This window comes from Misgurnus anguillicaudatus, chromosome 3 (genome assembly GCF_027580225.2).
Source record: "Misgurnus anguillicaudatus chromosome 3, ASM2758022v2, whole genome shotgun sequence".
Lineage (NCBI taxonomy): Eukaryota > Metazoa > Chordata > Actinopteri > Cypriniformes > Cobitidae > Misgurnus > Misgurnus anguillicaudatus.
The window spans coordinates 19,715,094-19,741,162 of NC_073339.2; the positions used below are offsets into that span (position 1 = coordinate 19,715,094).

Below are 26,069 nucleotides of genomic sequence, written 5' to 3' on the forward strand. Positions count from 1 at the left end.
ATATCACAATTTATCACAAGGCTCGTTGGAATGCTTGATTCTGATTGGCCAGTCACAATTTTCAGGTTTTTTATTTCCAGATTATAACCGCTCTAAATTATAACGGTCACACACTGTAACGTTTAATATTACTTATGTATTTTATTATATGTATATATATATGTATTTTAATAACATATATGACATTATATTTACAAATGATTAAACCAAATAGCATGTTTGTGACATTAAAATGTCTTGTCTATATTAAAGTAAACTGGTTTTCCTCACAGAAGGTCTATATCAGTGGCGGGTCGTGACTACTCATCTGAGGGGCGCAAATTCAAAATATGTGTTTGTTGTGTCATGTGAACCATGTGCATCACGTGTTTTGTCAAAATAAGTGCCTGATGCACACACGTCAAAACTGTTTATGATAAAAGAGACGCTCACGTTCACAAAATACACGCAAGACACTCCCTTAACAGTAAACTCTGATTACGCATGAGATTATGCGAGTTTCTGGTAAACGCGAACGTCTTTTTTATCAAAAACCCTGCGTCTGCAGCAGGCACTTATTTTGACAAGACACGTGATGCACATAGGATCCCTCGACGCACAGAACACATATTTTGAAATTACGAACCACACACAAGATGGGCTACATATGCAAACCTTAGAAAAAAGATTTTTGCCGCATCCCTATGCTAGTGCTGCTTCCTGTCAGTGTTTAAAATTTAAATTCCCAATGCCTGAATTTCATACACCATTATTACCCATCCAAATCTGTGCAAGAATGCATAAGCATTTAAATATATTTTTTCCTCCCTATAAGTCAAGATAGCCCGACGGGCAGGGTGGGGATGCATTTTGATAGCTAATATGCAGCAGATAGCTGCAGACCGCAAGTTACCTGCAGTTCTAGCTTGAAACAGACCGTCTCTAGTGCGAGACTTGGAGCGTAGAGACGTTCAGTGGCTAGCTCACTTCGTTCCCAGATTAGTTACTGGCAAACATTATATTGCATTAATATTTTGGTATGAAAATCACCCGCCAGTGTGGCGGGTAGCCTTTTGAATTTAGTCGCCAAACGGAAAATCTACCCGCATTTGGTTCTTGGCGGGTGTTAATTTCGGACCCTGTTCAGAGATAAGAAGAATGCTCTCTAGTGGTTTGGATGTAAACTCCAAACGAAACAACTGGCATGAATCTTGGATCATTTTTGCATTGATACAGTATTGCCAAAGTAAATATCACAATACTCACATATATAGATATTTTCTTACACCCCTATTCACAACTAGCAGTGGTAATTGTGTGCTTCTGAAGGTTTGCATTGCAGTGTGTATAGGCAGCTGAGAGAAGATGATTTATGATTTAATTATGACAGTGCACACATGATTTATGCATGACATTCCTTTAACCGGTCGAGTGTCAGCCATACATAACAAAATAGTACACAGGAAGCAACAAATTAGATAATTTAACACTTTAGATCACTGGCTGATCTGGTCAAACAAGATAAGAGGGATTATTGAGCCTTTTTAGTGGACCCATTTATTTTTTACAACACTTTACCTCTAAGTGGCAACAAGGTCCTGGTATATATTGTGATTTATACCACGGGCCTGTTAAATGCTTTATTCTGATTGGCTGAGAAATGTGTTACGCTTCACGTCGTGCCGCATTACCACCTTGGGGGTGCATTATTTGAAAAATTCAATGGCCAGTCGTCAATTATTCATTACATACTGTAGTTATTTTAACAAACATAAACATAAACCATAAACAACCAAATCTCCCAGTAAGATTTACCTTATTTTCTTGACTTGCATTATTTACACTGCTCTATTTACACACGACACAGATTTAAAAAACAAGAAAAATGTATCTACTGTTGGTGTAAATGGTATAGCATACCCAAACTCCCAGCCAATCATTTTTGCATTCTCATGTGCTATGGACATTGGTACAGTACGCTGCACTTGGATAAATCTAAAACTTTGAAAGAACGCTAGATCATGTTAGCACTTACACAGTTTTTACCCGCAGTAGCAACACGATAAGGTGGTGGGGTGCAATGTCTTCCAATGTTCAGGGTTTCCTTCTCCATCAGAAGGTGTAGATCTGTGAAGCAGTCTGTTGCCATGGTTACAGGCTAAAACTGAACCTACAGGAGCATGTGATCAGCAAGTAATAAGTTGAGGCTAATTTATAGTGTTTGTTGTCAGCACGGTAGGAGAACAGGCCGTACAGTACACTCTAAAAAAACAAACGGTTCTATATAGCACCAAAACTGTTGCTTTCAATCGTAACGATAGAAGAACCATTTAGTGCCATATAGCACCGGTGAAGAACCAGTGAAGCACCAGTGAAGAACCAGTGAAGCACCAGTGAAGCACCAGTGTAGAACCATATAGGGGCCATATAGCACCACATATGGTTCTACATAGCACTATATGGTTCTACACAGGTGCTTCACTGGTGCTTCACTGGTTCTTCACTGGTGCTATATGGCACTAAAAATGGTTCTTCTATCGTTACGATCCAAAGCAACTGTTTTGGTGCTATATGGAACCTTTTTTTTTTTAGAGTGTATATAATCAGTCACATGTTTACTTGTTTACTATACAGTAATTCTTACTATCATTCAACAGTACACATATTGTAAATAGTCATTAAAGATAAAACACCTTTATCAATCTGTTTTACTTAATAATTAAAAAAAATTTAGTTCATGTAGGAGTAGTTTATGTGATTAGTTGTCATATGGCATCTTTCATCTAGCATGTCTAACCGGGTGATTCTCACGAAAACTTGGTTTTAAAAATGTCAAGCATGAAAATGTAAAAATTGCTTAAATTTACTTTTTTTCCCACCAGACATTGAAAAACAAAGTCTGTAGTAAATGGGAACATTAATTTAAAAACTTTTACTTATCATTTAACACTTTTTGTAACGTAATTTAAAAAATTAGTCCTAAAAAATATCATTACCGCAACAGTCAGAAAACATCAACACTGACATATTTTCAAAATGACATGACAAACCTGAAAGAACATAATTTGGAGATTCTGCACATGCATTTAAAATCAAAGTATTATGCTTCTATTAATTAAATTAACATTTAATAAGCATCTGTTGCGGTAATGATAATCAAAATGTCATGTAAGCATTCTGACAAGACAATATTTCAAATTAACTGTAAAAAATGATCTTACCTGGTAGCCATCTTAAAGTAACTGGTCCATGTGCTTGGTCACTCAAAATCAAACTTTATTAAAATTCTGTATGTGTGCTTAAACTGTTCTCAAAAAGTGTTGCGGAGGATGAGAACATCAGGCATGGACACATAATTTTCCTAATTTTTCTTCATTATTATATATTATATTATATATATTATATATTCAGTAAATATTTTTTCTGTCATCTAAAGTAGTCTAGCAAAACGATTGTTCAAACACAGCCGGACACATTGCGGTAATGAGAATTTCAGCAGAAAATGAGATAAAATTTACAATTATAAATTCTTATGTTGAAATCACACATTGTGCAAGGTAGAACACATTATTGTGTTAATTCTGATGCTTTTTAATGTTACTATATTACACATTTTAAAGCTAAAATCATTAGTGCCGTGGTGTTTCAATGGTTTCGTGAGAATCACCCAACCAGACCAGTCTTATAGAGAATGAGACGTGGTCTGGGAACCACATACTAATTTTCTCGTATTTGAGGCGTGATTTACGAATGCCCAGAGCTGTTTATTGGGCGCTACGAATGTCTATCAAATGTGTCCGTACGTAGCTCATAGCCAATCGTTTCAACCTACCTGTAGCTATGCAACTAAACAGGTAGCTGTATATTGATATTGAAAAGCAACACAACTGAATGGCACTGTAACATCCACAATACAGGCAAAATGACGATATGATATTGATAAATACCACTTTCCATTTATAAGTTAAATGGACTTCGTCGACGAAGATGCCTAGCAGGTTGGTCCTATAAAACTATAGACTATTATGTCTTGCCATATCCAAACATCCTTCTTGGATATGAAATTGTTTAATGGCAAAAGTTGCTCTTTTCTTTTTAAATAAACTTGCGTTCAAAACTGCTTAGATCATTATCTAAGGCTGCATGGAAAAGTAACTTCACGTCTGCTGCCGTGTTGTATAAACCAAACTGCTTCAGTGTGTCGCATAGACGTCATCATCGTCTTCCTGCCTCCTCCCCGTTCTGTGATTGGTTTCCTATTTCAGGGGAAAAATAGATCCATGGTTTCCATGCTAGACTTGCAGTGTGAATAAATTTGCGCGCAAGGAAACCCAGGCTTTCATCATGATACATGCAATAATCAATGAGATTCAACATTATCAGTTATCAATTATATTGGGGTTGACCCCAATATAAGATAACATGATGGCATTTTCATAAAATTAATATAAAATAGTTTGTGTTCAGCTAAAAAATTGCATGAGGGTGAATAATAACTCTAAGAGATTTTTTTATTTAATAAAGATACTGTGTCTTTGTGTGTGCTTGGCAGTCATCTGCTCTTTGGATTACTGGCAATATTTTGTAACTTCTGCGAGTGTACATCAGTTGCACATTATGAGTATTACATGGTGCAATATACAGAAGATGAAATTTTCCTCTAGCAGCACTACAAAATGGCTAACTGCCAATATAGTGCACTACAAAAAGCTCAGGGAGCGATTTTAAACAGAGCAATGTTTGTAATTATACTACACCATGATTGCATACAAGATATTACTCTGACAGATATTTCAATTAGATTTGCACATCCATTAACATTAACTGTAAACACACATGCTTCTCTGTCCATGCACATTCCCATGGATCCAGGTCACGGAGCTTTGAAAAAGGCTCACGGGAGATTTTTATAGTTTGTTATAATAGAGACCTCATTAATCATAACTCAGGTGACATCTCGTTTCCTTTTGCCTGAGGTCAAAATCTCAATCGTAATTACTCAAGTCTTTGTTTCGTTTCCATTTATTAACTGTAGGCTTACCTAAAGCATCATTTTTACATTATTAATAATCACAGTTTACAATGCATTATAAACTTTTATCTCTCTTGTATAGAAATGGTGTAGGGTACTCGATGAAGTGCCATTAACCTCTGTAGATATCACCTGCCTCATTTCGCTTAATGATTGTGAAGACAGACATTGTAGACAGTGTTAGCTGTTAGTATTGGAATTAGCATTATAAGAATACAGTAAGATCTCTTTAATGGGTGTGGAAATACAGAAAATATGCGACCCAGTGAAATCCAGCTAAACTTATTTTTTGTGATTAATTGTTTTCTACATAAATTTATCCTACATAATGTAAAGAACAATATGTCTTTAATATTGACTGAATAAGATATAAAAGATTGAAATTAAATTGAACTCAATAACTGTAATCAAACGTTGAAGCTCCTAATCTTATTTAGGGTCACAGGCTCACATATACATTAAAACTTTACAGATCACTATTGGAGATTTAGTAAATAACATCAATTTTTGTACAAAAAAGGTATTAGCCACTTAAATCATCTATACTGAAACCACTGTGTTCGCGCATGTGTGATGTGTATGCTAAGTGCATACTATTGCATATCTCTTACATAATCAGCAAGATATATATTAAAGAATAAATAAATAAGAGGGACCATTACACATAATATATATTTAGACATCAGCGTAATTTCAGTCGAGGGGGCAATAAACAAAAAATTATTCAGAGTAATTTTTAAATTGGACACAAATAATACAGCCAAAATTGTACTTGTACAGAGAAAACCCTAAGGGCCCTGTTTTAACAATCTAAAGCACACATGCACCGTCTAAATGGGCGTGTCCGATTCCACTTTTGCTAATTTAACTCATTCACCGCCAGCCTTTTTGAGAAAAGTTGCCCACCTGCATTTTTGTGATTTAAACAAAATTTTCACAAAATTCCTTGCAGGAAAAATTATTTTCTATAAATATATAAACATACAAATTATATCAAATTAAAGAACACACCCTCTGCTTTCAAACAAACAATAAACAAACAAACAAACAAAAAAAAATGGGGAAAAAACGTTTCATTATATATTTACTTTTTCTACTTAATTTACCAATGAAATATGGATATTTCTCTTCAAAAATACAATATTTTGAGCAAAAAGCTTAAAAAATTGCGTTTTTGTAAAGAAATTCATGTTAGAGATCAGACTCAGAATGACTATCAAACATAAACGCAGTTAAAAAAAATCATTAACTCTTTTTAACTTCCGTTTTTGATAAATTCGGTTTTGGCGCCATCCAGTGGATAAAAGCGGTATTACACTTTCACTTTGAAATTCGTCCAGAAAGGCATATTATTAGTTAAATAATAACTCATAATTGACGAGATAACTCGTCAATGGCGGGGAATGAGTTAATGACCGGAAAAATGGTTTGTGCGCCATGCGCACGGCCTAAAAGGGCTGTTCCTATTCTAGTAATGAGTAATGGGTGTGTCTTTAAAAGCCAGTTGTGCTGGCGCCATGCCAATTTCCTATTTAGTTTGCGGAATTTGTAAACTAAAAAACTAAGCGGAAGACGACGACTACCTGTTTAAGATTGATATTAAAAAATTTCGTTGTTTACATTTGTATTGAAACTGTTATTTTTGGTATTAAAACCTTAAAAAAACTTTTTCTTTTTCGTCATGAAAGCAAAATTGACAAGTTTTTAATTGCTGTAAATTAATGGATATCCTACATGATCTGTGTTATCTCAAAATATTATTTACAAATATGCAAGAAAAGGTTTGTACTTTATTTGTAACAAACAGGAGATAAAGAATTTTACAAACGTGTGGAGAGCCTTCAGCACTCGGACAGCGCCGTAAGTGCTTTGAAAAGCATTACTTAAATAACAAAAACAATATTGCATCATTGATTTCAAACTTTAGACCAGGTTTTTGTTTGTCAATGGCGTAGTCTATTTTAGTTGCCTCAAAATAGCAACGCGCCAACAATGCGTCTGAACACACCTCGTTTTCAGACTAGAAAGTCCATGGGCCCTATTTTAACGATCTAAGCGCATTGTCTAAAGCGCACAGCGCAACGTCTAAATGGGCGTGTCCGAATCCACTTTTGCTAATTTAACGACGGGAAAAATGGTTTGTGCGCCGAGCGCATGGTCGAAAAGGGTTGGTCCTATTGTAATGGGAGTATTTTGGGCGTAACGTGCAGTAAACCAATGAGAGTCACAGCTCTCATCCCCTTTAAAAGCAAGTTGCGCTGGCGCTATGTCTAATCCCTATTTAGATGACGGACTTTGTAAACTGAAAAACTAAGCGGAGGAAGAAGATCCCCAGTTTAAGATTAATGTTAAATAATTGTGTTGTTTTTCACTTGTATTGAAATTGTTATTGTAATTGTACAGGCTTGTAATTGCTTTAAATGTATGGCTATCCAATATCATCAAAAAATAATTTACAAGTATGTAAGATAAGGTTTGTACTCTAAAAATACTTTATTTGTAACAAACAGGAGATAAAGAATTTACAAACGGCTCTCCGCACGTTTCAGCACTTGGACAGCGTTTTTTTAGCAAAGAGTTTTTTTTAAGCATTACTTAAAAATGTTTCTCATCTCACCATATCCACAGGTACAGAGTCATCATATACAATACATCCGCGAGGTAGCATTAAAAAAAACATTTAAAAACAGATGCATTTGTTTAAAGCAAAGCATTTATTTACTTACCAGGCTGCAGGTGAAGCAGCTCTTTGCGCCTTCTACCGTTTCATAATTAGTCCTCATTTATGTCCAAGAGACTCAATAATAATTTTTTACATTCAATCCTTTAATCTTTCATATTTAAAAGCATTTTTGTGCTGTTGCGCATTCATGTACATTGTGATAAGCAAACCCGCGTTGTCCTCCCGTTTATAGGCGCATATTACTAATGCGCTCTTTAAATAACATAAAACATATTGCGCCATTGACTTTAGACTTTAGACCAGGTTTTTGCTGGTCAATGGCATAGTCTATTTTAGTTGCCTCAAAATAGCAACACCGGCAACAATGCGCCTGAACATACCTCGTTTTCAGACCAGAACGCATGGGCGCAAAAGGGGGCGCAAATGCATTTGCTATTTAAACAACGCGGAGCTAAACGTGAAAATTAGGGTGGAAACTAGCGAAAGACACTTGCGTCGCGCATTGCGCCGGGTGTAAGATAGAGCCCCATGTGTGCAAAATTGGGTGCAAATGCATTTGCTATTTAAACAACGTGACGCTAAACGTGAAAATGATAATTGCGCCGGGTTGAAACTAGCAAAACAAACTTGGGTTACAAAGTTGCGCCAGGTATATGATAGAGCCCTATTACTCTTATTCAAAATCATTTATTTATTGAAATGTTTTTGAAGTTGTTTACAATCAATCCACCATTGAAATTTGAACATCATTTTAAACATAACAACTGTTAGCAAAATAATAACGTTGTAATCACTAACATAGCGGACTTGTTATGATCTGCCAGGACACAAGATTGAGGATCCAACTGCAAACTTAATTAAAGGCTAATCCAGAATCAAAGTCCATAAAACAGACAGAGGACAAAAACTCAGGCAAGCAATTAAAAAAGCAAGACAATAAAACAACAGGAAAACCACATGCTGAAACCAAGAACTGAGCTAGAATGAAGAGTAACAAGGCAAGACTAAGCAATGAATGTGAGCAGTGACAGGGTTTAAATAGGATGGGCTAATGAGGTTAATGAGAAACGGGGAGGCGGACTCTTAGGGGCGGTTTCCTTGACAGGGTTTAGATTAATCCAGGACTATGCCTTAATTGGATATTTAAGTAGTTTTTACAAACAAACCTTTAAAAAAAACAATACACGTGTCACAAACATAAAAGAATGAAACTGATAAATGATATGTCAAGGTATTTTTAAATTAAGGTAGCTCAAACTTGTATTTATTTGTATTTGTGGGACTAGGATAAGCAATGCCGGCACCAGTCAAACGCTGATGAGGAGCGATCACATGAATGCATATAATTCTCCCAGCTAGAAAATAAATACATATAGCTTTGGTACATTCCTTAAGTTTTAACGCGTTATAAACAAACATCTCGGCAATACAACCACAAAAACTGCAGCTATAGTACATAAAGAGCTCTGAACAATCTTACTATATACGACAACAACAAATGCATATAGGCTACCTACATATTAGCACATCATCAAAGCATTAAATATATTTACTGTATGACCTCTTCCAGGGGGAAATCAATAGACAGCAGTCAACATGAATGATCGGCACATTTATTATAGCATTAAAAATCCATTTAGTTCACTGTAAAGTTCTCTCTCCCTTAGGCGATAGCTTTGGGAATAAAATCAACATCATGACTCGTATGCTGTTTGTGTGACTCCTCCCACTGTACTCTGGCATTTAACAGGCTGATGTTTGTGTCGAACCAGTTGGCACCTGGTATTTGATAAAGAGGTTTAGGCATGTGGGGCTATGAATGAGCATTCAATAAATTTTTTTCTGAGGTGATTTAAGCTTTGTTCTATCACAGCATCATCTTTAAAGAGTATTCCTGGTTATTTCGATTTTTAAGAGATTAATTTCACCCCATTGTACAGTAGTTTACCCCCCAAAGTATACTTTGCTTGTTCACATTCCTGCACATAAACACTAGTATGATGTATATGACAACCTTCCATATACTGTACAGTAGCACTGTTAAAAATAAGTTCTGGACAGGAACTATGTCAGTGGTGCATAAAGCTTAAGTTATAGTCGCACATATAGGCTACCAGGGTTTTAAAAACATCAGGGTCTGAGCCCAAATCATTAGGGGCTGGGGGTTTGCAGAGTAATTTTTGCAACATTGTTTATTTGTAAACACAAAGTAACACAGATTAATCATATCGTAACTTTATTTGCAATTAGTTATTCAGTTTTGCTTCATGTTTCTTACAAAAACTGTTACTCCATGTGCAGTTTTTACTACAGCCTCTCATCTAACTATACAAACTGTATATTCTGCCTTGTTTTACTTTTTTGTATTATTTCTTGTTCCATTCAAGCCTAACCTTAATGTCAAAAAATTCAGATGCCTAACCCTACCCAATAAATACATATTCTTAATAAACAATTGTTAGGCACCTTCTAAGAGTAAAGATTAATCACGATTAATCGCATACAAAATAAAAGTGATTTTTTTGCATAATATATGTGTAATTATTATATTTATTTTAACACACACGCAGGCATGCACGCACACACACAAACACACACACACACACACACACACACACACACACACACACACACACACACACTGGTTTCCATGTTTTGTAGGGACATTCCATAGACGTAATGCATTTTATACCACACAAACTGTATTCTATTCCCCTTACCTACCCCATTCCCTAACTCCAACCATCACACAAAACTTTCTGATACTTCACATTCTCAATAAACATCATTCTGTTTGATTTATAAGCATGTTTCCTCATGGGGACATCAAAATGTCCCCACAAGGTCACAAAAACACTGGTATTCCTATCTTTATGGGGACAATTGGTCCCCACAACGTGATAATTACCAGGCACACACACACACACACACACACACACACACACACACACACACACACACACACACACACACACACACACACACACACACACACACACACACACACACGCATTCTGGTTTCCATGTTTTGTGGGGACATTCCGTAGACGTAATGCATTTTATACTGCACAAACTGTATATTCTATTCCCCTAACCTACCCCATTCCCTAACCCCAACCATCACAGAAACCCTTCTCCTACTTCACATTTTCAAGAAACATCATTCTGTTTGATTTATAAGCTTGTTTCCTCATGGGGACATCAAAATGTCCCCACAAGGTCACAAAAACAGTGGTATTCCTATCTTTGTGGGGACAATTGGTCCCCACAACGTGATAATTACCAGGTACACACACACACACACACACACACACACACACACACACACACACACACACACACACACATATATATATATACATGTATACAATTCAGATTTTATACATACATGAATGTGTGTGCATTTATATATACAGAATAATTACACACGGTGCACACACATACCGTATATTATGCAAAAAAACACACTAGTTTGTATGCGATTAATCGTGATTAATCGCAATACATCTTTGCCCAAGCAAACATGTGAGCCCTTTACTTACTTGCTACTGCCTGCACCACTGAGTTTTTTTACTTTAGAGGCCCAACCAGACATTGGAGCGAGAAGCTACTGTGTGCAGCGTTTGAATTTAGATTAAATACATCGTAGGCTGTGCATAGCCTTATGCACACCTTGCCAATCATTTAGCAACACGTCCATTCTACATGGGCTGCAAAAGCTCTGTGATTGGTCTGTTAGAACACCTTTCATCAGGTCAAAAAAAAAAATCGGTGTCCCATTTCTTTATAGGTATTAACGCTTGTGACTATAAGAACAAAGATGGACCAAGTTGAGGAGTGATTTAACTCAAATTGCAACAAAAGTCGCTGTCTATTTACCTCCATCACTGCTGGTCTTCTCAAATCATACACAACAAGCAGTGATGCCGGTAACGCGTTAGTTAGTAAAGCGTTACTCTAATTTGACCACTTTTTTTAGTAATGAGTAATCTAACGCGTTAATATTTCCAAACCAGTAATCAGATTAAAGTTACTTATCCAAGTCACTGTGCGTTACTATTTTTGAAATTTTCCTTAGTTAAATATATATTTTCTTGTATATTTCTTCTTGCGTCTCGGGAAGTGAAGTCAGGTGTGCGACAAGTCACGTTTTCAGCACGAGGACAATTCAGGTCACGTGTAAGCGACACAAACGTAAACAACGTACAATAGAGAGAGAAGAGAGATAAAACATTTGGAGTCGCGGCACGGCACAGACAGTCAAACTAAGAGCAAGTCCCACCCGGTGGTGTGAAGCAGTGAGCAGGAGGTCATCCACTACCCAAACAACAAAAGCTGGACTTCAGTGCAAAACCAGTAAGTGTGGGAGAGTTGAAGAACGAAAGTAACAAAGCGATTTTCTCCGAGCCCTGATAATAACATCTGCATATCACTATGACAGCATATTAGCACATAACCTCTGAAAGAGTTGACAAATATCGCGTTATTTACTCACCGATTTCGACGTGTAGATCCAGAACTGTGTTTTCAACCATCATAAGTAAATTCCAAAAGCGGTCTTTTTTTCTTACAACGCGTTGTGTTTCTCGTTTCGTTTCATGTGTTACAATACTGATAAATCTACAAGGTATTTACTATATAACATCCTGAAGACTTCTCAGTTTTTCAAAATAAAAGTAAGTCGAGTTTAAACTCGACTTACTTTTATTTTGTGAGTAGATCCTGTCGGGTCAAAGGGAACACTTGTTAGTTTTGTCCCGCTGCTAATACTGTGTATAATATGTTAAAAAATTGATATTATTCTAATTTGATTTAATTTTATTTTCATAGTGTTCAAACTATTGAATTTTTTTGTCTCAGCAATTTAAGTTTGTACTGTTGGTTGCTTTTGAAACATTTGATAAAACTGAAATTTAAAATAAAAATGTAATTTAATTATTTTTTACAAAGATAAATGACAGAATGAGTTTGCAGTTACATATTAAAGAGGTCAATCATATCATATATCATATATATTTAATAAAAACAAGTGTAACACAAAAATCTATTGTGTAACAATTCACTACTCTTGTTTAAAGTGAAATTATACATAAGTCGTTTTACATTTGTTCAAAATTCCAGCTGGTTTTGATAGACCACACTTGTGAGTTATTGACCACAGCAAAAATATATCTCTGTCTAAAACATTAGCTTTTAAAATTAAGTTTTTCTGAAAATGGCCCCTGCTCTTCCCTATTTATGTTATATATATATATATTAGTTTTTTAAAACACGACAGTTCAACTTAAAATGTCAGGAGATACATTGTTGACGTTACTGTTAAAAATGCACTTCCAATAAAGTGAGTGTTGGCAAAACCGGTTGTCATTTTTAATGTTGAGGCAGTGGGGGTGTTGGCAGCTACTGGAATGTAACTAACAAAGTAACTTGTAATCTAACTTAGTTACTTTTAAAATCAAGTAATCTGTAAAGTAACTTAGTTACTTTTTAAAGGAGTAATCAGTAATCAGTAATCAGATTACTTTTTCAAAGTAACTGTGGCATCACTGAGAACAAGCTTCTTCTTATTATTCTATTGTGGGTTTACTGGCCAATCTGCTTCTTCTTACACTGCTACTGTGGGTTTACAGGTGTGGATACTGCCTACTAACGGTATGCATGTGTAATTGCACGTCGACCCGGATGACGTTATGAATGAAAACCGGTGTGTAGTCAAGGCTACACCGTAGGACCTATGCAGAACTTTAATGAGCACTTAACCAGATGTTTCTATACAGCTAGAAGTATAACACGTTGTCCAGTCTCAAAAAGCAATTAGGATTACTTTATGGCATAAATAAAATAATTAAAGAATTATTTTACTTAAGAATTTTTTTCTTGTAGCTTGACTACAGTAAATTACTGTATATGCCAAAAACATTTCATAGCAAATAATGTGCTACATTGTGCACCCCTCATGAACTATTCTCAGCGACTGTCAGTGCCAAATTCATTTTTCCAGTCATTTTGATTATTTGATTTTAGAGAGTGCAGCTCTTGTCAGCTGGTCTGTAAATTATTTTCATGGAATCAATACTAACTAAATAGTGGATATTTTGCTTTAGGTTTTGTAAATGTTTTTTCCACAGTGATGGAGTCCAGCCATAAATTCTGATACTCTTTATCTTAATTGCATTTGTGTGTGTGTGTGTGTGTGTGTGTGTGTGTGCGTGCGTGCGTGCGTGCGTGCGTGCGTGCGTGCGTGTGTGTGTGCGTGCGTGCGTGGGTGCATGTGCGTGTGTGTAATTGTTAGTAAAACATTTTATGCATTTCTTTTTACCACAAAACATATCAGATCCCCTGGGATGGGGATGTTTTTGTGTGGTCTTTTTTATGTCTTTCTGTAACAAATCAACAACAAAAACCACATTGAAATCAAATTGGAACTACATATAATTTTGCAGATTGAAAGTGTCCTTTAGCTCAAGTACAATATAATAACTTAGGTAGTGCATAACTTTTTTTTGTTCCTTGTCTTATAATTCAGGTGGAACCTTTTAGTCAATTTTGTCATATAAAAAGTGCCTTTGGTGAAGTGGTTGTAATGGTCATGTATAGTAAACGTACGGTATGTTGTTGTTGGACTGTAGCTCTACATGGACACAATTAAGAACGCTAATAAAATAATTAGTTAATAATTGGCATATTTAAACAGATTAGTGTCTAACATGATCCCATTTACCTATTGTTCACTCAAACAAAATGAATAATAGCATAAATCTGTCGATAAAGATTATCATGCCCACTGGGCTAATTCGTTGAGGTATGGTCAGATTTGATTTGTGTTGCCAAATGACAGTAACTGGAATCTATTTTGTCTAGAGAGTACTGTGTCTAATGAATTGGCTTGTATCATACTACAGTATTTACACATGCTCTCACTGCATATGTGGAAAACCAGAGCAGTACTGTCTAAAATCAAGGAAATCTTTTGATAGTTAAGGGATAAGTTTCACATACACTCTTAGAAATAAAGGAACAAAAGTTGTCACTGGGACAGTACCTTTAAAAATGATCAAAATACTGTATGTATACAGTTTAATATGTATAAATTTGGGTACAATGTGTACTTTTGAGGTATTAATATTAGAGCCCGACCAGTATGTTTTTGGGAGGGGGGTGGCAGCAGGCTGCCGCAATTATTGTACAGATCGTACATACAGCTTTTAAACGCTGTTGGCATATCTTGTCATTGTTTCACATGTTCTTGTTTAGGAAAACAAGCATGTCAGCATTGTCTGCTATTGAATTTGACAATCAGCATCATTTTAATATTGTCCTCAGATAGGTTGTGTCAGAAATGATAAATAAAGGGGAAAAAAGTCGCTCCACATCCACTGAAGTAGTAGGGAAATGCAGGTACAGTGCAGCCAGTGGGGCAAGTGTTGGCATTCTGTCTTCCCTAGCAGCGCACCACTCTTCTGCACTAACCTCTAAATCACTTTTGTCCATACAGATGAAGCGATGCCACTCCTCTGGAGAGATCACAATTTGTTCATAATTCTTAATATCAGCTTTTAAACCTTGGCTGGATCAAAGATCATAAGGGGTTTGAATAGTTCAGTACAAGGATGCTTCTCCATCACATCATCCAACTTCCTGGAACATTCTGCCATCGCCTGCTTAAACAGCTCTGAACAAGTGTACCTTTCATTGTCATTTAATTCCTTCAGTTGCTCTCTAGTGCAAGGGGCGCCCGTCCTCAGCATCTGTGGATGTACTCAAACAGCATGCTGAGGTGTTCTGTGAGGAAATGTCATAATCTGGCTTAAGAAACAGCATGACTTCCTTATATCCTTCTTCCTCAATTTAATGGAGGCATGTCTCTTGAGATCATTTTTGCTACGAGCTGCGTAATCTTCTCTGGGAGCTGGGGGGTACATCTCCGCATACCTGCAGTCACAAATAATAATAATAATTCTTTACATTTATATAGTGCTTTACATATGAAAGGGGGATTCTCCTCAACCACCACCAATGTGCAGCATCCACCTGGATGATGCAACAGCAGCCATATTGCACCAGACATGCCCACCACACACCAGCTTAATAGTGAAGAGGAGACAGAGTTATATAGCCAATTAGTATGAGGGGATGATTAGTAGGCCAACAGGCTAGTTTGGCCAGGATGCCAGGGCACACCCCTACTTTTTTTCAAAGGACATCCTGGGATTTTTAACAACCACAGAGAGTCAAGACCCCGGTTTAAGATCTCATTCGAGGGACGGTGCTTTTTTGATAGTATAGTGTCCCTGTCACTATACTGGGGTGTTAGGACCCACACAGGCCACAGTGTGAGCACCATAGATATGTATAAAGGCTAGATGTCTCACCCGCGCTGCTGGCCAATTGAGTGGAACATCCGCATTTTGGCGGCCATCTTACCACATGACGCTCGCTCGCTTGAGTTTTAATGGTACAGGTACTTTTAAATTACCATAACTTGTTTAATCTTTTACCGATTTTCAAACGGTTTGGTTTGTTATAAACGTCAAAGATGTACCCATGACACTGCATGCTTATACTAAAAAAATAGAAAAAATTCATGAAAAATGTTAAAGCATCCCGAATAATAGCCACGTTAATAACATTTGTAAGAAACCAAACCGTTTGAAAATTGGTAGGAAATTGAGCAAGTTATGGTCATTTAAAAGTACCTGCACCATTAAACTCAATGCTTAGAGTGAGCGAACTGTCTTTGGTAAGATGGCCACCAGGTGAGGACGTTAGAGACTCCACCGCAAGACATCTAGCCTTTATACATATGGTGAGCACCCCCTGCTGGTCTCACTAACACCTCTACGAGCTACAACTTGGTTTTCCCAGGTGGTCTCCCATCCAAGTACTGACCAGGGTCAGCCCTGTTTAGCTTCAGTTGGCAAGCTGTCTTGGGCTACAGGGTGATATGGCTGCTGACAAGACAAATGCTGTGATTGGCAGCTATCTGTCTTCTTTCAGTGGGTCATTTCGGTGTTTGCACTTAATATGATTTCTCATTGTAGTGGTGATATATTGATAACTTAGTTTTACCTGACAAATTTTGCACACACTTGTTTTACATGCATGCTCAACAGCTCCACACAGTGCATATAGGTATTGGTTTGCATGCCCAGGTTTCATTATTTATTTATGGCCAGCAAAGCAGCAATATGTAGCAAAATTCCAATAGCATTTTTTCCTTCGAATAATTCGACTAGTTGTGCACATCCCTAACCAATATGCACATTTTAGGTACAAAAGTGTACCTTTTGAAAAGGTTGTAGGTAACGGAGGGAGGGGTATGACAGCGAGCTCATCAGACGTTTCCTAAAAATAAACATTGTTCACGAGTCGCGAGTCGAGTCTGAAGTCTTTGAGGACGAGTCTCAAGTTGAGTCTGAAGTCACTGTGTGTACGATTTAAGTCGCACTCGAGTCCGAGTCTCAAACTCGAGTCCCCATCTCTGTAACAATCTTCATCAAACCAGAGCTCAATCAGACGTTTCCTAAAAATAAACATTGTTCACGAGAGCTCAAACCTTCTATTCTCTAAAAATAATAATAATAATAATATTTAAGTTGTACAATAAAGACAGTGTTATTATCCATTTAATTTAATTTCTGTACCTAATGCTAATTTTAGACCTTACTTAATCTGCAACTTTGTTTTTTATAAATGTTTATAATTTCTTTATTTGTTATTAGAGTTTTATTTGTTACAACAAGACCTGAGACTTGACTTGGACTCGAGCCCAGAGACTTCAGACTTGACTTGGACTCGAGCTCAGAGACTTGTGAGCATCTCTGGTTTGTAACAACACAAGAATGAGTATGACAGAATTTTCATTTAATAAACCATGACTATTATCAACTCTTACCATGACTATTATGATACCATGACTACTTTGCATTCTTTATAATGAATGTGGAGTCCCAATTCTGTCACTTTCTCACTGCTCACAGGCATTCTGATTGGATGCTGGCCCTGGCTACAAGAGCCTGTGGGGGTATCATTTCCACCTCCTCAATCTGCAGTCAGTTGGGGCCCAGATAAAGATGTGCTATGAAACCTGTTCATTTCTGTTATACTAAAAAACACACACATCTGTGTGATGTCACTGTGGCAGAAGCACATGTTGTGTCATTGGTGTCATAAAACAAGTGCTGAAGTGGGCTGTTTTGTATTTTCAGCGACAGGGTTTCTCTTGTAATTTGAAAATGGAAATGATAACCAGAGATGTTACTAAAGCTAGGGCCACACTAAAATATATATATATTTTTAATTTGATCAGATTTTCAAAATGTGAGACCACAAACACACAAAAAATAAAAAATTATTATAGTTTGAATAATTGTGTAATTAGTAACACAATACAAATGCAAAGGAGAATTTTTTTTAAACATTTGAGTGCCCCATCCCTTGCCTCGCAGTGGTTTGGTTCAAAACGGGATATTTCCCTCTCCAAAAATGACACTGTTTTTCTTTACTCTGTTTGCAAAGTGTATTTTAATTTAGAGATCGACCGATATGGATTTTTCAGTGCTGATGCCGATACCGATTTTTGTTTCATCAGCCTTAGCCGATGACCGATACAGGCTGCCGATTTTCTTGAGCCGATATTTGGAGCCGATACTGCTTTTGCTCACTCAATTTACATCATAAAAATTATGTAAAAAAATGGCATGTTGTTAAAAAGAGATGTTATTAGTTTGGACAGTTCTTACATTCATTTTAGTCTAGGACTAGTCTAATCCCTGTCCGGGAAACCGCCCCATAGAGATGAGAAATAAAAACCAGCTTTGTTCAGCTATGATCAGCTGTTAGGCCGAGCTTTCGATGTTGTCATGGAAAGGTTAATTGTTTTTAGTCACATGACCTGCAATCGCTTGCGGGTTCCAGCACTCTGTCTGTAAATAATGGCAGAAAAAAATCGGCGAACATGGCAGCCACGTATCGGCCGATGCCGATACACATAAAACTCGCAAATATCGGCCCGATATATCGGCTGGCCGATATATCGGTCTATCACTATTTTAATTGGCCACAGTATGACTATGAGACACAATTGCCCAACTCCCTCTAGAGTTCATTTATCAAGAGTTTTGATCTCTTGAGCAAATAATGTAGTAAGGTACTCGCATTTATGTATGAAATCATTATTGTTTAGAGTTCTCAGTTAACTGCAGAGAATAAACCAAAGCATAAAGTTTAAAGGAAACTCTGAAATTGAATTAATACTTTGGAGGTTTAACCCCCCCCCCCCCCCCCAGATTCCTAGAGTGAATTGGCTATGCACATTTTCAGACCAACAAGGGCTTGTTCACTGAGGTGTCTATCTAAGAATCCAATTACCAACTTTGATGGAGAGCTCTTTGCAGAGGCAAGAGAAACTACATGAACAACAAATTGTACCTGCAGTAAGAGTCAAGGTGTGGAGATTTTTAAGCAATACCAGCTGGGGGCCAAATAATGTAGCTTGGATGTGTGCAAAAGTAGAAGCATTAAAACCTTTGATGAAAGATTATCTGAACATTTGTTGCAAAAACAGTACTGAATAAAAACACTTATCCCAGTTACAGATACAGTATAGATGAGATATATTTTGGATATATTAACATGTTTGAAAAAAAATTAGATTTAATTCCAGTGCAGTAATAGCAGTGGTTTTGTCTTCTCTTTTACATACAATGTTTTCTCTTTTGTCATACAATTTTCATTTTATTTTTTAAGGAAAACTAAATGATGTAATGGCTGTTGGCAATAGTACATCTAAGAAAAATGGTTATAAATTAATTAATACTTTTTTAATTAGAAAAGAGTATTTAGTCAGATATAATCAGTGCACTGGTTGCAGATGTGGCATAAGGTGAAGACCACATACAGTAAGCTCTCAGATTACTACACTGTCAGAAAAAATGGTAAAGTACCCTTTAAGATCCTGTTAGGTGCAGATATACCTTTGTGGTACCAAATCGGATCATGTAACTCCTTTTAAGGCCGGGGTGCATGATTTTTGAAAAACACATTGGAAAAGGGAGTCGGGCTGTGTACCAAAACACACTTGTAGCCAATCAGCAGTAAGGGGCGTGTCTTCTAACCGACATCGTTGCCTGGGTTGCGTATGTGTGGGGCGGATCTATCAAAGGAAGGTCCAGATCCTATTGGGGTAGGGGTATGTTTGTTTAGGTGATTTCAAATGTCAACACTGGCTTTCAGAGATCATGCACCCCGCCTTTAATATAAAAGCTGCAGTTTAGAGCAGCACAGTATTGGGCGGGGGACTGGCATTGCGATATTTTTTCTTTCTGCTATTTATTGAGGTCTTTTTTCTTGTAGCGCAGTTGAAAGAACTTTGGTTTAGCAGACCTGTGCTGTCTAAGAGGCTGTTTACACCTGGTATTAAGATGTGTTTTGGTCGATTGGATTATAAGTGGAGGACGCTGAAGACAGTGTGTGAAACATTTTCAACTTTCAACCACATTCAGAGGTTTAAAAAAGCATTTGACCGGACTGCTCATGTGGTTGAATGTGTTTGAAGATCCAGAAAAGACAGCCTTCTCTCCCCCCATTGATCTAATGTGAAGTGACACACAATGTTTAAATATTGGACCTTATTTTTAGCACGGATCCACAGTGTTCAGCACAGTCATTAGGCTATCATGGATAAATGTAAAGCGGCTGCCCTCGGCCGCTTTCATTTTTGTTTAATTTCAATTGCTCTGAAATATCAGAGAAAGCTCTTACATATACATATACAAAATGTTATGCACTAAATGTTATGTACTAACAGCACAAGCAGCAAACTCAAACATACTGTAATATTAGTGTGTGTCAATTTAAACCCATAATTTCTCCTGCTCGTGTTTAAATGGAAGCAAAGGGGCTCGCCCACAGACCATCCCCTCAAAGTAATCAGGACAGATGTGCTCGAAAGTGAACACAAACGATGAATTAAAACATAAGATACTGTATAAACGTGAATGTATCTCTTGCTAGGGCTGTCACAATTATTAAATAATCGTCTCATTGCGATTGTTTGGCCTCATCAACATTGTTTGACCTGATGATTTCAGATCACCGCAATGATTGCACATCTCTCTAAAAAACACAAGGGGGAGATGCAGTGCCTGTATTAACGAGACGGTATCAGATGGCGCTCCTTAACTGCAACGCGATACATTGCAAAGCTATTCAATACAGTGGAAAAACTGCATTTAATGAAATGATGCAAAACTTTGATAAGCAGTATGAACTGCCAAAACATACATTTCCAAAAAAAATTAAGGGAAGTGAAGGATGCTGTTCTGAAGGATCTGTAAGGAATAGATTTTTTGCAGCCACTACAGACATGTGGTTCAGTACTAATATCTTATAGGCTACTATTTAAGACCTGTTCTGGTATAGTCAGCTTATTTTAATGCAATTTTTATTTTCAGTTATTTTTCAGACACTTTATCGTGTTTATTTCTTATGAAAAATTTTCAGTTTTTTAAACATATATTCATTAAACAATAACTTTTAAATATGTGTTATGTGTATTAATACTTACTGTGTATTAATACTTACTGCCAGGTAAACCTTGCAAAATATTAAATTTAATTAAAAAAATCAATAAACAATGTGTGAAAATTATTTCATGAATAAACAAAAAATTCATGAGAATTAAACATCAAAGCAATAAAACAGACAATTAATTGTTATCATCGTCAAAGCCCTAAACAGGCAATTAATCGTCGTAATGTAACAGCCCTATACTGTTGCATTAACTTGTTATTAGATCGACCAAAATACATCTTAATACCAGGTATAAACAGCTTCTAAATGAATCAGAATGTGCACGGTCTAATTTTGAGTTGGCAAATGAACTGAAAAATTTAGATTTTAGTCGAATTTTTTGTTTTTTATAAAAATAAGCCCTCGTCTACCAATCCTAATGCTCCAAATAATAAATAAACATCTAAAATTATGTTTATTTGTATGTTTTCTGAGAGGTGTACCGTCTTATACAAATGATGCATGCATAAAATATAGAAAATATATTTATTTTCTACTCTACTTTTCTATATTTATTTTCTATTTATTGCCTACTCCAGTTCCTTTCTGTAGTGAAATAGACATATGTGTGTGTAACCCAGAGTACAAGGGTTATACAAAAAGAAATATAATAATGCATATATTTATTTAAATACTTTGTAGTTGAAATATCATGTAAATAAGGTAACACTAGTAATTAGATAAACAACTTACTTTACATGCAGTCTCTTGTCATTCATCAGTATTAACCCCTACCTCCCTACACAAACTAAGTATCTTCTGAATCCATTGCCAGTGGATCAGTCTATTAATCTATTATCTTATAAATCTAAAAGAGTACACATATGTAACACTGAAGGCCCTTTTACATGTTCTTAAACTGACATACATATGTGCATGTTGATGAAGGTAACATCTCTGTGTTTAAAGATAAGAGTAAACTGTAGATAGACATCATTGGCATACAGATTGAACTCCTCCCAGTTTCTCATAGTAGGCGTGGCCAGTTGCTTATTGCAACCTCAGAGCTATTTCTTGTTGCTAGGTTCTCTCTTCTATTGGCAGAATTATGACAACAAGTGTTCTGTTTTCAAGCCTTGAACTATAGTGTCACTGAGCTGTATCTAAACAGCTGGAGATGACCGGGGCCACTTGCTACAAGAATTTATGCAAGAATGGTTTTATGAACCACTTACATACAAATATCTCACAGTGGCATTTTATTATTAAGGCCTTTAAGTCTGAGGATGTTATTGAATATAGGGCTGGGTAACATACTGTACTGAAGACTCGCTAAGTGCCCGATCACTTTATCAGACACCTGTCAGCGCCTCATCAATAATCCTATCACTTTATAGGCAGTGCACTAATGGGAGCAAGATGGACATTCAATTTAACATCTCTGAACTCTAGAGATGTAAGTGTGTATGATAACAGACTTTCTATTGAGAGATATATGCCACTAACCTCTCCATAATGATATTGTAGGAAAAAATTAAATGTATCCTTAAGACGTGCATGTAGAATTTGCACACATTGCTGTCTACAGTACATGGCAGTGTGGGGAACAGGGTATGCATGTTAGAGGCTTCATGATGGAGGAAGGGGGGCTCTGCTGGTTACTAGGATACACCCATCCATCTGTTAGTGCGGGTAGTTTTTTTCAATGTGGTGCGTTTTACATCAGCGAAAAAAAATAACTCGGGTTTTTGCATTGCCAAAGCAGCTCTGCATTAATTATCAAACTCAAAGCCAGTTACAAGACGGCGGATTTGAAAAACGCGTTATCTTTCCTTTGAGAGGGAGAGAGAGAGAGACAGGTGCAGATTGTGTTGAGTGATAGCTGCGGTAGCGCAGAGGAATAGCGGATCTGAGCGCCTCTTGCACGCACGCGCTTCATCCACACACACGCGCGCTCAATCTCTCAAACGCGCTCACAGACGCTCGCCTGCTTGAACGCTTTGTTGCATCTTATCTACTTTTATAATCCGCAATGGAGGAAAACATGGAAGAGGGACAGACACAAAAAGGTAACGTGTAGGTGTAATTTCTTCTTTCAGCATCTTTCATCACGCACACTTGTCTTTGTGTTAATGCGTACGTGTTTATCATCTCAATCTGACGCTGTTGATGGCGACTGCGCTTATTAGTTAAGATTTTTGCACATCTATCCAAATTATTGCTGGTATTGTTACATACAATTTGCAGTGATATAGATAAAGATCAGTGTTTTTTTTTCATTGGTGCTGATGTGGTTTTAGGTGAAGTCTATGAGAGTGGCTTTTTTCAGTGCGCTCATTTGAGGTTTCCTTTTTGCGCTTGCCTTAATGGATAAAACGCGATCGTGTCTTTACATTTCCCCTCATTCTTAAATTTCGTCATTGAGCTCCTTTGGTTATCACTACAATGCAGCCATTACAAAACAGTTTCCAGGTCAGATTAGATTAGTGTGGTTGCCTTTGTCTCTCAAAGTGTTGTTTGTCACTTATCTGATTTAAAATCCTATCTTTGTGTGTGATGTGTGTTTGCTCTAAGGGGATGTGTGCAGTCATCTATTGCAGAATGCGTTTTTTTTTAGCACACAGCTTATTATGAATCCCGATTTGTATTCATCCAAAGCTTTTACACTATTAAATGAATTTAAATACATTTTAAGAAGGAAGATGTTAAATTTATCTTCACCAGATGGTTTGTTTACACCTAAATGTGTCCTGCGAGAATATCTCTCCCACTCACACACCCACACTCCCATGCCTTCATTTTTGAATAATTGCTGTAGTTGAACGAGTTGGAGAACAATGGACGACAAATATAAGGTGGGGCTCTGGGTGAACTGAAATGAATGCCAGTTGCTATGGCATGAGTGGATGTGTGTCATAAAAATGGTGCTTATGAGCAACTGCGGTTCTTTAAGTTACGGCACTGCTGACCCACTTATGCTTGAGAAAGAGAGAGAGAACATGGGAAAAGAGAAAGCAAATCAGTGTGGGTATGAGGATAGAGAATTATCTTTTTCAAAATACTGTATGAAATAGATCCATCTCTCAAATACAGAATCCTGACCAGCCATCTATTCCCAACAGTTGAGACCACTGAAATCCAATTCAGAGAAAAATTGGAGGAGAATGTGGTACTGTAAATAGAAGGTGTGTCGGTTATTGCTAATGCTGGTGTAAGTGCGAACACCCACAACAAGACTCCTTGCACACAGCCTACAGAAGTTGTTCAACAGATGATAAATCGTTTGGCATTTGAAATCCTGTGAAAATCAATTATTTGCACTTCAGTCATGTGAGGAAAGACTTTGCCATAGCTGTATTTAAGACTGCCTATGGGGACATGTAGCGAGAGATACTCTCAGACCCAATCCAGCTCTCCATCCCTCTCTCTCTTTTTCCAACTCAATGAATTTTATCTTCAGCTTTCATTGTCGACTATCTTTTTATACTTTAGTGCATATTGTTACCAATGACAATAAAGAGATCAGTGTGAAATAATTAGTGTGGAATATGATATCAGGGTGGCACGAGAACACAATAGTCGTAGGGCAGAGAAATGTGATGTGTAGGCATGCAAAGACATCCATACAGATGAAACAGATGAAGGGTTGCTGTATTTGATTAGGTAAAAATCCAGGCTGCTGATTTTGCTCAATACTTTCACAGTGTGAGTATGGCTCACTGGTAGCCTTGGATGAAAACTTGCTGGTTGTGTGGGTTTAGACAGATAAATCATTCCTCTTCAGCAGATGGCAGAGTGCTCTGGATTAATTCTCTTCTCATCTTTACCGATCTTTACAATAGGTGGATCAGCAGGCAGATACAACTTTAGCATATTGTCAGTATAGTGTGACATTGAGATATTGGATACAAAATCATAAATCAAAAAAGTAATTACACTCCTTTCCCTGCATGGATTAAGCCTCAGCCTGACATGCAAGCAGGTTTGGGATGGAAACTGTATTGATCTTGCTCTTGGGACATGCTACAGTGTATAGTGAAATTAAATACTTAGAAGTGCTCTTGTTATTTCTCCGAGGCCATCATTCAAATGCGCTCTTGAACTGCATAGACTTCAAATGTGCAAGCAGTGAAATCGATTCTTTCAGTTTGATTTGCGGATTCTTATGCTCGGTTCCATTATTCAGTCATTGTTGTGAAGTACTCCGGACTGGATGAATCACATTTTATAAGGTCTCTGTGAATAGGTTATAGAGTCAGTCACCCGTAATGCAGGGCTGCCTGGACTTCCAATAGATCACTGTTATGAATTTTGAAGGCAGTTTTGAGACCATTTCAAAGAAGACTATACAAATAGCTTGTCTTAATACATTTGTTTTTAGTCGCTGCTAATGTTTTTAGTCTTTCATCCATGCATGCAATGTTGTTTACTAAATTGAATCTGACTAAACAGATGGATTTGAAGAAGACGGAGTCAGATTAAGTCAGTACCATGTGTTCTATATATTTTCGTAATTTTTAGTTTTTCTTATTTCTCTACAGTCTTTACTAATACAGAATGTATTTACTGTGAAAGAGCTATAAGAAATATATGTAAAATGTAATGTATACTGTAATACAAGTTTTATTTAAGTCAGAGTGACATAATTTTGCTAGCCTGATCTCACAAAATACGTGAAAAAGTCACTCATTATTTTGTTCAGTTTTGCGTGGCATTCTCACGTATTTCCACCATTTTACGTGCCTGTGCCACACATTTCTTTTCTGTGTCAGTTTCAGTGTTGGCAACGTTACTTTAAAAAAGTAATTAGTTATAGTTACTAGTTACTTCTAAAAAATAGTAACTGAGTTAGTAACTGCGTTA

At 36.8% G+C, this 26,069-nt stretch overlaps 1 protein-coding gene across 3 annotated transcripts in view; it reads left to right on the forward strand.

Annotated features, from left to right (window-relative positions):
• Positions 1-26,069, forward strand: part of gpm6ab (glycoprotein M6Ab) — an 84,134-nt gene that overhangs the window by 6,734 nt on the left and 51,331 nt on the right. Inside the window, exon 1 of one of the 3 annotated variants that reach the window (XM_073862808.1) lies at positions 22,905-23,275. The exons of 1 other annotated variant lie outside the window; for it this stretch is intronic. In XM_073862808.1, the coding sequence (XP_073718909.1) occupies positions 23,239-23,275 (37 nt within the window). In that variant the 5' untranslated portion in view covers positions 22,905-23,238. Of the gene's footprint in view, positions 1-22,904; positions 23,276-26,069 lie in introns of those variants that run through there. One more of the 3 variants, XM_073862802.1, reaches the window with a different exon arrangement.